Source organism: Rhagoletis pomonella, unplaced genomic scaffold (genome assembly GCF_013731165.1).
Source record: "Rhagoletis pomonella isolate Grant_MI unplaced genomic scaffold, Rhpom_1.0 Rhpom_scaffold_00017, whole genome shotgun sequence".
NCBI classification, from domain to species: domain Eukaryota; kingdom Metazoa; phylum Arthropoda; class Insecta; order Diptera; family Tephritidae; genus Rhagoletis; species Rhagoletis pomonella.
This window is the reverse complement of record NW_023458571.1, coordinates 5,140,362-5,155,122: the sequence shown is the minus strand read 5'-3', so window position 1 is coordinate 5,155,122 and position 14,761 is coordinate 5,140,362. Positions and strand designations below refer to the sequence as shown.

General features: G+C 32.2%; 1 protein-coding gene across 1 annotated transcript in view; it reads right to left on the bottom strand.

The window, feature by feature from the left end:
• The window catches only part of LOC118749506 (CUGBP Elav-like family member 4), a 237,117-nt gene that overhangs the window by 175,702 nt on the left and 46,654 nt on the right, over positions 1–14,761 (bottom strand). The window contains exons 2-3 of the mRNA XM_036484299.1: positions 1,433–1,437; positions 696–1,159 (exon numbers count right to left, since the gene is read on the bottom strand). Coding sequence (XP_036340192.1) covers positions 696–1,159; positions 1,433–1,437 — 469 coding nt within the window. The remainder of the gene's footprint in view (positions 1–695; positions 1,160–1,432; positions 1,438–14,761) is intronic.

The following is a 14,761-nucleotide window of genomic DNA, read 5'->3' as shown; positions in this document are numbered from 1 at the left end:
TTGTGTTGTGTTGTGTTGTGTTGTGTTGTGTTGTGTTGTGTTGTGTTATGTTACATGTTACGTTACATGTTATGTTATGCAATGTTATGTTATGTTATGTCATGTTTTGTTGTGTTATGTTATGTTGTGTTGTTTTGTATTGTGTTATCTTATGTTGTGTCATGTTACGTTATGTTATATTCTGTTATGTTGTTCGAGATATTTCAGCTCAATTAACGTCAATCAACTCAACTAAACTCAACTCGGTTCGGCTAAGTCCACCTCATCTCCCCTTAATTTAAAAGGTTGAATTTCAACCGCAGGGCGAACACTAGTGTAGATTAAAAGAACTATGTTCTCTTTGACGTACGTCAAAGGTCAACTAGAAGTGGGAGCTTGTATGACTGCGCATTGATAACTCGTTTATATACATAGCTTACGAAATAATATGTTTAAAGACATTTTTATCAATGTTGATATATATGCCATTTGCCCTGTTTTGTTACACAAATATTCCCACGACCACGAAAAAAAAAATTGGCTACAATTTTTCATTTGGTTGCCAGATATAAGTTTTATCGGTGTACTTGCACAACATTCACGCTCGTAAAAGCTCCGCATTGATTATTGGGAACTCGAAAGCGAGTGCGAATGTTAGAATTTAACGCGGACAACCCTGGTACATACACACATATATAGTTATTAAATTCACTTACCTTTACTGATTCCAGTCGCTTTATCGCGCAGTACATTTATTGAATGTACTGGACCATACTCCTCAAACATTTCACGCAATTGTGCTTCATCCATGGATTTTGGCACTTGCCCAACAAACATTTTGATATTGTCTGGGTCGGGCTCCTTCTCGCCGAACGGCACGTCGGCATCCATGCGGAAGCATGGTGATTCATTGTCGAGAACGTTACGATTGGCACTGCATGTGTTGTTGTTATTGTTGCCATTGGCATTACACAGACTTGGTGGTCCATTGTTGTTGCTGCCGTTGATAAGGCCTGTGCTGCTGTTGCTATTGCTATTCTTGAGCAGAGTTGGACTCTTATTGCAGCCATTATTTCCGTTAATGCTGCTGTTGTTATTGTTGTTGGCCGACGTGGAAGTATGAATAGGACTATTGGGAAGGCTGTTAGTGATACTGCTTTTATCACTCATACCAAATACACTGTAACGAAACAATTTTGAAAATATTTAATGGAAAACATCCCTGCAGTGAAACCCCAAACTAGTCAGGAAAAATACTAGTTTACAACTATAATTTCCTGACTGAAACTGAACTAGTTCAAAAATTACCAGACTTGTACGAAGTAAAAACGATTTATTCAAGCCCTGTTTTATTTGACTTCGACAGTTTAATACAATAGGCTACACTAAATATTATAGCTTTTATTTGGGTATATTGTAAATCGTTAAAGCGAGTCCGTACTCGCCATTATACCATACCTGTTAAATAATGATTAATATTCATAATGACTACTAATTAAAGCATGTTTTTGGATAATCGCTTAATGATTAAATACTGATATTAGCACCTTTTTAATGATTAATAATTAATTACTTAAACAAACATGTTTAATTAATTCGTTATTTTTAATTACATCATTACTTTATTATTTTCGAGTATTTTCAATCATCTTTGACTTTTTTAATTACACGATTAAATAATAATTTGATTAATTTCAATTATCAATCAACAAAAATTAAGAACATTTAATAACTGCTTGAATTATTTATTTATTTTATTCTTATCCGAATCTCAAATTTTAAACATTAATTATTACTTTTTAAAAATTTTCAAAAGAAAGGACTGAAATGTGCAAAGTTAATGAATTTAATTTATTTCAATGAAAACTTTTATCTTTATTTTAGTTCACTCAAAAATTAACTAAAATGTTAGTTTTATGTTTAACCAAAATGTTTTCTTTTCCATATTCATTATTATTGAAAAAGATAAAAATATAGTATTTATTGTACCTGAAAGCTTTTACTCTTAATAACGTTTAATGTATAATGCATTTAAATTTTGGTTCGAAAGTTTGAAATATTTATGTATCTATTTATTTTCCCTTTTAATTAATACTCAAACAATTTAACATTAATTATTGGCAAATCTAAGCTAAATAAAAATGTGTAATGTATTAAAGTGTACTTAATCAAAAGTTTTTTTATTGTATATTCATGAATTCATTTTATTTTTTGACTTCCAAAGTAGTGGTTTTGGTCCATAATTGGACTAGGATTTTTCTGTCTATTTTGACCTAGTATGAGACTGGTATATTTCTGACCAAAATCTGACAATTGCCATCTCGTAGGACATCCCCCATGTTAAAAACACCAGTTGATTGCATGGAAAAAAGATAGCATATAATAAAATTGTAACAGGTCGATGTCTGTACATTATAGATATTAAAGAAAAATTTATGTGGGGGGTCTTTATTAGAGCACCAGAGGCCAAATCAACCATTTTTAGAATTTATGTCTGTCTGTCTGTCTGTCTGTATGTTTGTTCGCGCATCACTCGAAAACGAATGCATGGATTTGAATGCAGTTTTCACCGATGTATTGCTAGAGGTCTAACTTAAAATATAGGAATAAAAAAGTTAGAGAGTTGCAACCTGTTTGAAAATTGGAGTTTAGGTAAATTGATAAGTATTACAATATGGGCGTCAAAAGAAAGAGGCTGAAGAAGGCTTACAGCCAAACATATTTTTTTAGAGTTGCCACCTGTTTGAAAATTTACATTTAATTTATTTCATAAGATAAATTTAATATTGCAATATGGGTATCAAACTGAAAGGGTTTAGGATATTATATTGCCGAAAATATTTTTAGGGAGGGCTGCCACCTTTTTGAAAAATTTTATTGTATTAAATTCATTAAATAAATAAAATCTATATCTACATCTATACATATAATAAAATTGAAACAGGTCGATGTCTGTTTTTTATAGATATTAAAGAAAAATTAATATAGTGGGTTTTTATTAAAGCTACAGAAGCCAAATAAACAATTTTTAGAATTTTTGAATCTCCGTCTGTCTGTATATTTGTACGCGCATCAGTCGAAAACATGGAATTTAATGCAGTTTTCACCGATGTATCGCTAGAGATCTAGCTTCCAATATAGAAGAAAAAATTAGAGAGTTGCCACCTGTGTTTCAAATTTCAGTTTAGGTCAATTGATACGGTAAAGTGAATACTGCAATATGGCTGTCAAAATAAAGAAATTTACAAAGGCTTACATCTGAAAATATTTTTGTGGAAGGTTGCCACCTATTTGAAAACTTTAATTTAATTTAACTGATAGCATAAATTAAATATTGCAATATTGGCATCAAACTAAAGAGGCCAGGAAATTTTAATGCTAAAAATATTTTTAGGGGATTTGCCAACTGATTGAAAAATTGTATTCATTAAAATTTGTAAAATAAATGAAATATTGCAATACGAATATTAAACTAAAGAGGATTAGGAAGCTTACTTTTGAAAATATTCTTGAAGCGGGTTTGAAAACTTTAATTCAGTTAAATTTATAATATAAACTAAGTGCTGCCATATGGGTATCAAATGAGAGTATTTGAGAATAATAAAATTGCAACAGGCCGATATCTGTACGTAATAGATGTTAAAGAAAAATTAATATGGGGTTTATTAGATCAACAGAAGCCAAATATAAAATTTTGGTATATTTGTCTGTATGTTTGTAAGCGTATCACGCAAAAGCTAATGTATGGAATTAAATGCAGTTTTCACCGATGTACATATTGCTAGAGCTCTAATTGAAAATATAGAATAAATTTTTTTTGTTTTAGTTTATCGTCGATCATTATTCCCAGGTATTTGAACGTATTAACTTTTTCCAGTGCGTCGTTGTTTATATTTAGAGTTAGCAACGGACCTTTCTCAAAATTTCGCCTTGATATAACCACAAACTTATTTTTTTTTTATTTCTGTGTGGAAGGTTTTTCGCTAAAAAAAATTAAAACTTTTCGTTGTTGCTGCCAAAAAATTTAAAAGAAATCTGAGACGTCACGTTTTACAATTTCATACAGTTCTTTTTACAATGTATTTCACTAAACTACTAAACGGCTGCATCGACTTGGTTCATATTTGGCAACAAGTTGAAAATAAATATTCTGACCAAAAATTTACTCGGTATATAGCTCGGAATATTCCCAAAATTCTTATACAGACTAAAACGCAAAAAACCAATATATCTCTAAAACCAATTACGCTGGGGAACTGAAACTTAGCACTGATGCATATATTGCAAATACATTGGGAAAGGGGGCGTGGCTCCTTCCTTCCATACAAACTGAACTTCTCATATAGCTTATCTCTGGAACTGCTTACGCTAACGTCCTGAAATTCTACACAGCTACATATGTTATCAATACCGTAGTTATGGCGAAAAGTGGTAATTATTGGAAAGGCTGGATCGATATACATTTACGTAAACGCGCAAGTATCATTCGATTGGGAACCATTTTCTCCTAGATTTCTAAATCCCATTGAAATATTGTAACTTTGTCTTTAATTTTCAGTAAAGTAAAATTTATGTGAAAATTTTGAAGATTTTTTTTTAATTTTTCACAAAGAATGGAGCTCTGCTTTTATGAGTTTCGCTATAAACAGTCCTCTCTACATACCTATTTTCATAATGATAGCCGTTTTCGTTGTTCGGAATAAACTCAAAAAACACTGAATAGAGTTCCGTCAGATTGTCGGAGGTTATCTTACATACATATATGGTCCAATTACATGCTACTATAAAGCTCGCTAGGTGGTACTGGAGTAGAGTTATTTATAAAAATCGTATTTATTAACCGATTTCGTTCAAATTTTAAATGTGAGCTATGTACCTGTATGATGAAAAATTCTTTTGATAAAAATTTACCCGATTAGTACCGCTGGAGTTAGGGTTGAAATTCAAAACACGTATTCATTTTATAGTAAGCAATGGTTTTGCAGAAAATGAACCCAATGGATGGCGCTGCAGCCGAAATGTATAGAAACCCCGTGTGGTTGGTCTGCTTTCGACCTATGCTTAAGTTATACGAATTTAGTTTTCAGACGCCCTCATGCACGGTCATGCGGTCTTGCATCTACCCAGAAATCAATTCATAAATTTTACCACGAATTGTAAAAGTGGTGAATTAACAAGGAAAGATCACCGTAGGTATTTCAATTGCTTCATTTGAAAGATACTTAAGAGATCATTTAGCAATGTACCGGAAAACTTGTCATCCTGTGGGACAGCGAGGATTCTTGGCCCTCCTATAAAGAAAACGCACTTCTGTGCTCTTGAGTTTCCCTATAAGAACTTTTGTTGGCATACGCATCGCACCAATGTTGTAGTTGCAAGATCAAAAAAAAAGATTACGCATGATTGGCAGAGATCTCACAGGTGGAAATAAGACTATCAGTAAAGCTCATGACGCCAAAAGGGATTAGTATTCCATATGGTATCACAGCGTTACTATTATTGGCCTATGTGTGAGGAGGATACTGCGCCTAATTCACTACGCTTGGAAGCCTACCTCGAGAGGATTTTGGCATCATGAAAATTTCCGCCGTAACAACGTCCTAAAAACAGCTAGAATCGTGTTTTCTTCGTCGCCTCTTTATTAAATCGTGATATGTAAGTACATATGTACATAATATGGAAAATTCCATCGCTTAATAAATCTCTTTATGGCAAATTAGGCGGGTAGGAATTGGGATAATTGAGTTGACTCTTATTAGAAGAGAATTAATGTTAATACGATAGCGCATGTACCTACATTAGACCGTATCACGATGTTCAATTTGATCCCAGCGATTTCGAACACTCACTCACACTCATGAGAGTACATATGTATGTATATCCCGAGTGTAAAAAAAAATTGGGCACCCTGGTTCGACTAGCTTTCTATAACTTTTTTCTTTGATGCCTGATTTCTATAAATGTTGTATACACAGAACTGTTCTCATAAATTTGCAAGTTATGTTTATTTGCCTGAAAATGAATAATTGTTAACAATTATCTCATAAACTTGCAAGTTATGTTAATCAAATTATAACCCTTCGACAAGTAAAATACCAGCATATCGTCAGCTGAAATGCAAATAAATAAAATAAAATAAAAAATCTTTAATATACAACGCTTTAATAAAGGGATTAAAAATAAGAAAATAGTATTTCTCAGTCCCATAGAATTTGTTTTGATAACTTTTGATTTTGAAATTTTAGCGAAAGTCATTATAAACCATTTATGAGACTGAAAACGAAAAACGTGGAGCGCATGCAATACAAATTCAATTCAATTTAATTTATTTATATAGGTTTTGTACATAGTAAGACCTGGTCTTTTAGAAGTAGATACATTTGCTTTACACTATTTGATCTGAATAATCAACTCACAAACTATTTAAAAGAAAGCATTAGATTTAATTGACAATAGTCAAACTACATAACATAGATCTAAAATTTCTACAGAGAAAGGACAAATTTTAGATCGATTTTAAGCGGTCGTTATTCATATATCCACATTCATACATATATTACCTTTCATATCAACTCAGGTCTATTACATGCGCCCCACGCTTTTAATTTTCAATCTCATAAATGGTTTATAATGACTTTTGCTAAAATTTCAAAATCAAAAGTTATCAAACCAAATTCTATGGGACGGAGAAATATTATTTTCTAATTTTAAGTCCATTTATAAAAGCGTTGTATATTAAAAAGTTATTTTATTGTATTTATTTTCTACTTATTAGTCTTGTCTGCATACAATTTTGCAATAGATATTAAAATAATTCAACTTGCAGTGAAAAGAGAAAAGAAGACAATGCAAGCAAAATGGTGTTTGCTCACGTTTAGTATAAACATACTTATGTAAATACAAACATATCGTCGCCTCAGAAAACGGATGACGAATGTGCAAAATCACGATTTTGGGATTTTGATGCAGATTTACTAAGTTGGACATGCTCTTTCGATTTCTGCAATCCATTTTTTTATATCTCCATTAGTTTTTGAGATATTTCGTGCGCATTTTGTTGTATGTTACATAATATTAATGATTGGGTATGCCTTTTGTTGTATGTGCTGAAAATGCGTCACATACGACAAATTCCCATACAAACGTACCTTTTTTTTTAATCATAAAACGTTTGTCGTATGTGGCACATACGACAAATTCCCATACAAATGTAATCCTTTTTTAATCATAAAACATTTGTCGTATGTATCGCAAAACTTTGAACTTACGACAATTGGATGGTCCTCTACTATAACGATACAATTAAAATTGAAAATTAAACTAAGTAACTAATTTTAAAATTTTAAATTTTTAAATTTTAGCTTGCACTGAGTCTCCAATGAAATGAAAGAGATAAAAATGTACAAAGGACTGAATTTAAGTATTGTTTTTTGTTTTTATATAAAGAAAACGTATGTTCGTAACATATTTACAGCATAAGAGATGTACAGATTTTTTTTATTAAATACATGATTATGTTTTTGTTATGTTTTTTCTAATAAGTAATCATTATTTAATAAATATGTCTGTTTTTTTCATCAAATTATACCATCGTCGTTGAAATAGATACTTTACTATTGTCGATGTTCTGTGGACAAAACAAAGTGGTGAGTAAACGCTACTTACGACAAATGTATACGGAATGAAAAGTAAATTTTCTCATTAACGTTAAGAGATATTAAATGTAAAAATATGGGAAATCAAAACTAATAACACCAACTACGTCTCCTTCAAAAGTTACAAAAATCTACCGTACAGTTTCGGATTAATTCGACCTTAAACTTCAAAGTCAATTTTCTCAAAACCGTGTTTTGTAACATTCGACATCCGTTTTCTGAGACGACGAATATAGCAGCAGTTAATTTCATTTAAAGAAATGGCGTGTCGTCTATTTTCGTTGTAGCGTATGTAAATAGTGCATATATTTAGACGCAATATTTAACTTCTGGCGGAAGGAAGAATGGGATTTTCTGTCGAAAAACGGGATTTTTTGCATACCATACCAAGCAATAAAATTTAGTAAGTAATTGATAACTATGAAACAGTTCATATTATCAATCCTATTAGCGGATCTTCATTCACTTGAAATTAATTTTAATAGCAAGTTTTTGAGTATTTTGAAAATTTTAGAAAAATTTCTAATCAATAATTCTTTTCAAATGTCTTGAGTTTCTAGATTCTTAAGTTGTTGTAAACTTATGTAAAATAATTAACAGCAAGTCTTTAGAGTGCATAGCGGTATACAGATATTGACCAGTTTGATTTAAACAAAGAACGAAAAAGTATTTTGAGTGCTTTTATTATCAAGTAAAGTATAAACGTTTGGGAGGTAGTCGTTAACAAAAGGGCAGTGGAGATTTATTAAATCGAAATTTTATGGAAGATATAGTCTTGTATTATCCTTCCTTGATTTAATGCTAACTGCCAACGATTTTTTTCATTTCTGACTGAGATCAAAACGAGAAAGATAATTAGAATAAGCGAATAAGGATTAAATGCAATGTGTGTAGTAAAATCTACCTAATTTACTTAATAAACAATCATCGCATTTTCTGGGGTTTTTGGCGGACATATAAAATATAGTTACTATGAAAAAATGGCTAAATAAAAAATTGGGTATTATTATTGAGAGTCTCCTGAAGTGAAACAGAGCCGAAAAATGTTAATTTTAAAGAATTCTGTACTATTTCTACCAAAAGTGTTTTTTCCCATATAAAATATAGAGACAACTTTAAGGGCTTTGAGCGACCACTAAATATTCTTTTATTTCAAAATAAAGAAATAGGGATATATTTTTTCGGTATAGAACATTGCATTAAATTTCCGACTTTACTTTTTCACACGCGTTTTTCACCACTCTAATGCAAATACTTGTGTTTTTCATCGGAAAGCATTTATGTATAATAGATACATACAGCGCCGGATTTCTGTCATAACTTTAGTATGAAAGGGGACTTAGGTTATATTTGGATGGGATTTTATTAACCCAGTTGCTGGCAATACTGGTCTGGACACACAACATTGCAAGTTGATAAAATCGTTGTAAAAACGTAACAAACATCGTCGCTGAAATGCAAAAAGTCGTAGCTAATAAATAATTCAAAATTAACTTTTTGATTGATATGATGGAATTCATGGAATTGAAATTGAATTGAATTAAAAATTATGAGTCACAACTTTTTCCATTTCAGTGACGACGTACATTTTCGGTAAGCATCAGCTGCCTACTGATAATTATATGAGAGCTACATGTATGATAATAATAAGTAGATATTTAGTTAAAGTAAATCTCCTCGGTATTCATTTTAGCTGTATCGTGGTATGCTATTAAGCTTGGAAAATGTATTGTCAAGACGATGTTCATCATGGGGTATATTTTTGAGCTGCTTACTATTGATTACAGGTTGCCATTATCGGAAAAATTTTATTACTTTTTAGTTTACCATGATAGGATAATCTTTTCTTTTTAAAATCATACCTAGGTTCGTAATCAGCAACCTCAAAAACATAAGAACCTGCACAAATATTGTAAGGCAAAATCTAATTTACGGTTAGTTTAGACGCCATGTTGAATTTTTCAAAAGACCACATTGTTGTTAATGGGGGCGCCTATGTGATAATTTTAAGACCTTAATCTTTGTAATCCGTCGTACAGAGTTGTGGCCATCGTACTGTACCAGTTGAAGTGATGTGGAAAAGAATTTTACGGCGCTACGTTTGGCTCGATCCCGGTCGTGATCTAAGCATCGTACAAAAAAAAATGCTCGTATAAAAGTCCTGGAGAATGAAATTGTGTATTTTTAACAGAAATTGTTGAAAAATGGCGAAAACTGTGGTAATGTAAAAATTCGTCGTAGTTTTCGCTGATTATTTACAATAAAAAATGTTTCTGTTTTTAAACCTTCTAGATAAAAAGTTTGGGAAAATAAATTCTCTACAAAATTTATATTTAATCATTTTTTTTTTTAATTTTTACGGTGCAAAATAAGCCTGCAAATCGCAAAAGACCCAAAAAAACCCAAAATCCAAGATGACGGAATGTTGCCATATGAAATTTAGGAGTACGACTGTGGATCTATGATCTACGTGTCAAATAGAAGTAAACTACAATGCTTTTTTAGAAAAATGCTAATTTTACTGGGCTAGTGTGCTCAGAATCGTTTGGAACATATTGAACTTTGTTTTGGTACGGTCTTATGTAAATACATACTAAAGGTCTGCATAGGAACTCAGTTTGCTTCACTGTGAAGTTTTCTTCAAATATGTAAACTACTCATACTCTAACAAAAAGGGTATGGAAGGAAGAGAAGTGAAGATATTGAGCGCTGTATACATAATAAAATTATAGTTAAAAAACTAAAAACACGCTTTTATTACAACAAGAACTAAAAAGTATAAAATAATTTATAGATATAGCGATTCCGTTTAAGAAGAATGGGAAGTTCCCTAACTTGATTTAATTTAACTGTTTTAAATTAGCTAAAAATAGGATTAAAGTGGTTGGCCCGTATTCATAGACAAAATAAAGTCCACTGTAAAGTTAGTTGCAGCATATTGACATAATTTTCAATGCGATATCTGTAAAAAATTGCAACAAATTTTACAGTGGACTTTATTTTGACTATGACTATGGGCCAATCACTTTAATCCTATTTTTAGCTAACTTAAAAAAGTTAAATTAAATCAAGTTAGGGAACTTCCTATTCTTCTTAAACGGAATCGCTATATCTATGAATTATTTTATACTTTTTAGTTCTTGTTGTAATAAAAGCGTGTTTTTAGTTTTTTAACTATAATTTTATTTCCTACTTTTTAGTTTTTTGAAATCTTGCAATTAATATTAAACTGTCTGTATATTTCTCTTTCTGTCCATTTCTTTCAATGCGAAGAAAATTTTCAGCACGCTGCTTTTATGCTACACTTTTTACCTAACGTGCGAGATTTGACCTTAACAAACAAAATTTTCAATGTATTTCAATTAAATAGGTAACACACATATTCTGAATATAAACCAAATCGGAGCACAGATGCCGATTTTTTAATTATATAGACCCGCGCGCCACATAACTGCCAAAATTTGTGTAGTTATTTCTTTTCATGTAAGCAATATGCATTCCAAATGTGAACTTAATCGCATCATAAATACGGTTTTTCCAAATATCTCGACTCCTTCGCCACCTATCAGCAATTTTTTTTGCTTATTTACTTCTTTTCACGCAAGTAATATATGTTCTAAATATGAACCAGATCCGACTATAAATGCGGGTTTTACAAATATCTCGACTCCTGCGCCACCTAGCGGCAATTTCTTTGGATTTACTTCTTTTCATATAAGTAATATATGTCCCAAATATGAACCAAATCAGACTATAAATGCGGGTTTTACAAATATCTCGACTCCTGTGCCACCTAGCGGATTAAGTCATCTTTTATATTGCATTGTCCTCGAGTACTGAGCTGAGTTTGAAGTTTCAAGTCTGTAGCTCATCGGGAAGTTTGTTAAATATTGATTGCAAAGTTACAGGACATACAAAGATACATACATACTAGGGATGTTGCGAATGTGGAATTTTAGACATCCGCGGATGCGAATGCGAATGCGGATGTCAAGTATTTTTAAGAAATAATTTAGGTGGGTAATTAGGTGATTTAGGTAAATAAAAAATGGAAAAAGTAGTCATTTTTAAAAATGTTTTTTTTTTTTTAATTTAGTGCTTGAGTTTAAAAATTGGAATTGGGCTAAAGCATGTTTCTTAAAGTGTCGTAACTCAAACCTGCGCCACAAAATAACTACTCGCTCAAGGCGAATAACTTGAAAAACTTGAAACTTGACAAAATTGTAGATTCTCTTCGATTGACGCTGCACCGGTTGAGAGGACTTTCAGTTATATTTTTTTTTTTTGCGGTGCAATAACACCTTTCTGAGAATTGCATCGGGTCGCAAAAGCTCCGATTTGATTATTGCGGATGCGAATGTCAAAATTAATGCGGAAACTCCGCGGTTGCGAATGCGAATGCAAATATTCGCAACAACCCTGATACATACATACAAGTGAAGTTAAATAAAAGCTTGTAAAAAAAGTACTCAAACAAATTATGTTCCGAAAAAAAGAGGAACATAAATCAGCAGTACCATGCTGTTAAACTTCCACAAAACAGATGTTCCTTCACAAGTATTTTTATAGAATTTTTGGAAGTTCTCGTTTAATGCAACATATAGGGTACTCACAGTTTACTTCTAAAGTTAAAAGGTGGCAACTTTAACAAGATAACACACTCGAACTGTGAGCAACCCTTATGTTTAAATAAAGTATTAAGTTGATCAACAATACCACGCATTGCTAGACCGTTTGCCTTTCACGCGTTTGTGTTTAGAGAGCATCAACAAACCACATACATATTTCTCTCTATTCTCTCTTCTCTTTTTTATACTCAGCTAGCACAGCGCAAAAATAAAAAAAAAATAACCTTTGCCAGCTCCAGGCAGGCGCAAAGACGTACTTATGTACAAGCAGCGCTGCGCCCAAAGCGAAATTCATGTATGTATGTGCAAGCAGCGATAGATGCCAGTTTAACACAGAACATAAACATGAGACAAAGTCTAGTAATTTTGCCCAAAAGTGTTATCTCTAATTAGTATGGGAACCAACAACAAACAAAGTTACCACATGGTAAAATGTTTTAAAGTTACCAGGTGGCAAAATTAACACAGTAGATAATATAGAACTGTGAGTACCCTAATAGTGTTAATGTTAGAGCTGACTTATGTATATTCAATACCCTCTATCTGCAATTTTGATGAAAATGTGTTTTTGATGCTGAAGTGACCTCTTATTAATCTTTCAGCCATGACAATAATGTCAAACTTAAAAATTAGCTTTAATAGTATTATATTCTTTTTGAAAAATCCACTATCTGCAATAATATTTTGTTACAAGAGCAAAATCCTCTATCTACACAACTTTGCTGGAAAATTGTTTCCATTAGCATTTTTTGTGGCAGGTCAAATAAAGACTGGGTAAGTTACATGTGCCTATGTATGTATGTATGTATGCATATGTTACCGGTAAAATCCTATCTTAGGTCAAACTAGTTTTGCCCAGGCTAAACTAGTCCTAACTAATGCGATATATCTGTCCAACCGTAACCAAATTGGATACAACAATCTTTTGGACTGCGTAGCTTGAGTTGGACTGATGAGAGTTACAAAAATAGCTTGTCCTAGGATCGGGTTTGGCCGGTAGCTTACATATGTACATGTCCGCTCATTTACTTCAATAATGTCATAACTCAAAGTCAAACTCGAGAAAAACGGCTTTAAAGTTTTGAATTTACATATACTCCGATACTAAAAATGAATACATATTTTGTTTTAGTGAGATACTGGTAATCAATACAGCTATGACATTTTTACACGACATAGAAAAAGACGTAGGGATCATTTATGCATACTCAACTCAAAATTTTTATTTTTTGGATTATGACACTACTAAAGTGATGTGTATATGTTAATTTGCCTCCACTTGGTCCGAAGATTCCCACAATTCTCACTTACTCTTATCCATTGAAGAGTTTGACGCAACCATCTCTTCGATGACAGGCAAAAGCCCTGGTGCAGACAAAATCGCGTACCCCGTCCTAATAAATCATACGTATCTCGCCGTATCTCAAGGGTTATATCATCAAGAGTGGGAAACTGCTATTATTATTCCTATTGCCAAACTAAATAGAAAGAACTCATTAATTTCTATTTCATTTCCCCTCCCTCCTGAATATCTAATGTAAAGGCTTATGTGGTTTGCGGAACAAAATTACTTAACGGAAAGGGACCAATTCGCATTCCAACAAAGGCTTAAGTATTATGGACACTCTGTTAATTTTTAATCACATTTCCTCTACGGTTCTTGCATCAACAAATCGTGTTTCTAAGTTCTAAATTTTTCCACGCCACCTTTATTGTACTTATACATATTATGCCGATTACAACTCTTACAACTTTTTGAATCGTTATATCTCGGAAACCGTGGCTCTTGGAAAAAAAAGTATTAGGACATTTTTGATGTACAATTTTTGTCTAAATTAATTTTATGATAAACTTACCGTTTTGCTGAAAATCGCACAAACCCCGTTTTTGTGACCTTTGACCCCGAGTAACTTTTTTTCCAGGTATCGGATCGATGAGAACTTTTTAGATTTCATTTATGATGGTGTTTTGAACAATCCTACCAATTTTCAGCTGGGTGGGAGTTTTTGTAACCTCGAAGGTCTAAATTGACCGGACTACCTATGAAGTTTTCAAATACTACTGAATGCAATCAACATACTCAAGCACTCTGGAAAAGAGTAACAGTGTTTTATGTAGCAGAGCGCTGTTGAGTAACATTGCTTAGTTCCTCAAATTTATGATTTTCTCTGTTTTTGTTCCTATCTTTTTAAGTACTCTAAATATAGGAGCGTTCCTTATCTCCCATAAATAGTCAGAAAAAGTCCGAAGTAGTCAGATTTAGTCCAAAAAGCGTTCCTTAACTCGGAAATGACAGCAAAAATGAGAGTGACTCTCATCAGTCCGAAGTAGTCAGATTTAGTCAGAAGAATTTTTTCTGGCAAAATCCTGAAAAGTGTCAAACTCAACTGAATTTAAATTAACGGAAATTAAAGAATACGCTAAAAGTGAGAATAATCTAACAAGTAAAAGGAATGAATTGAAATTGGAAGGAGGCAAAAAATAATTGATATAGCAAGT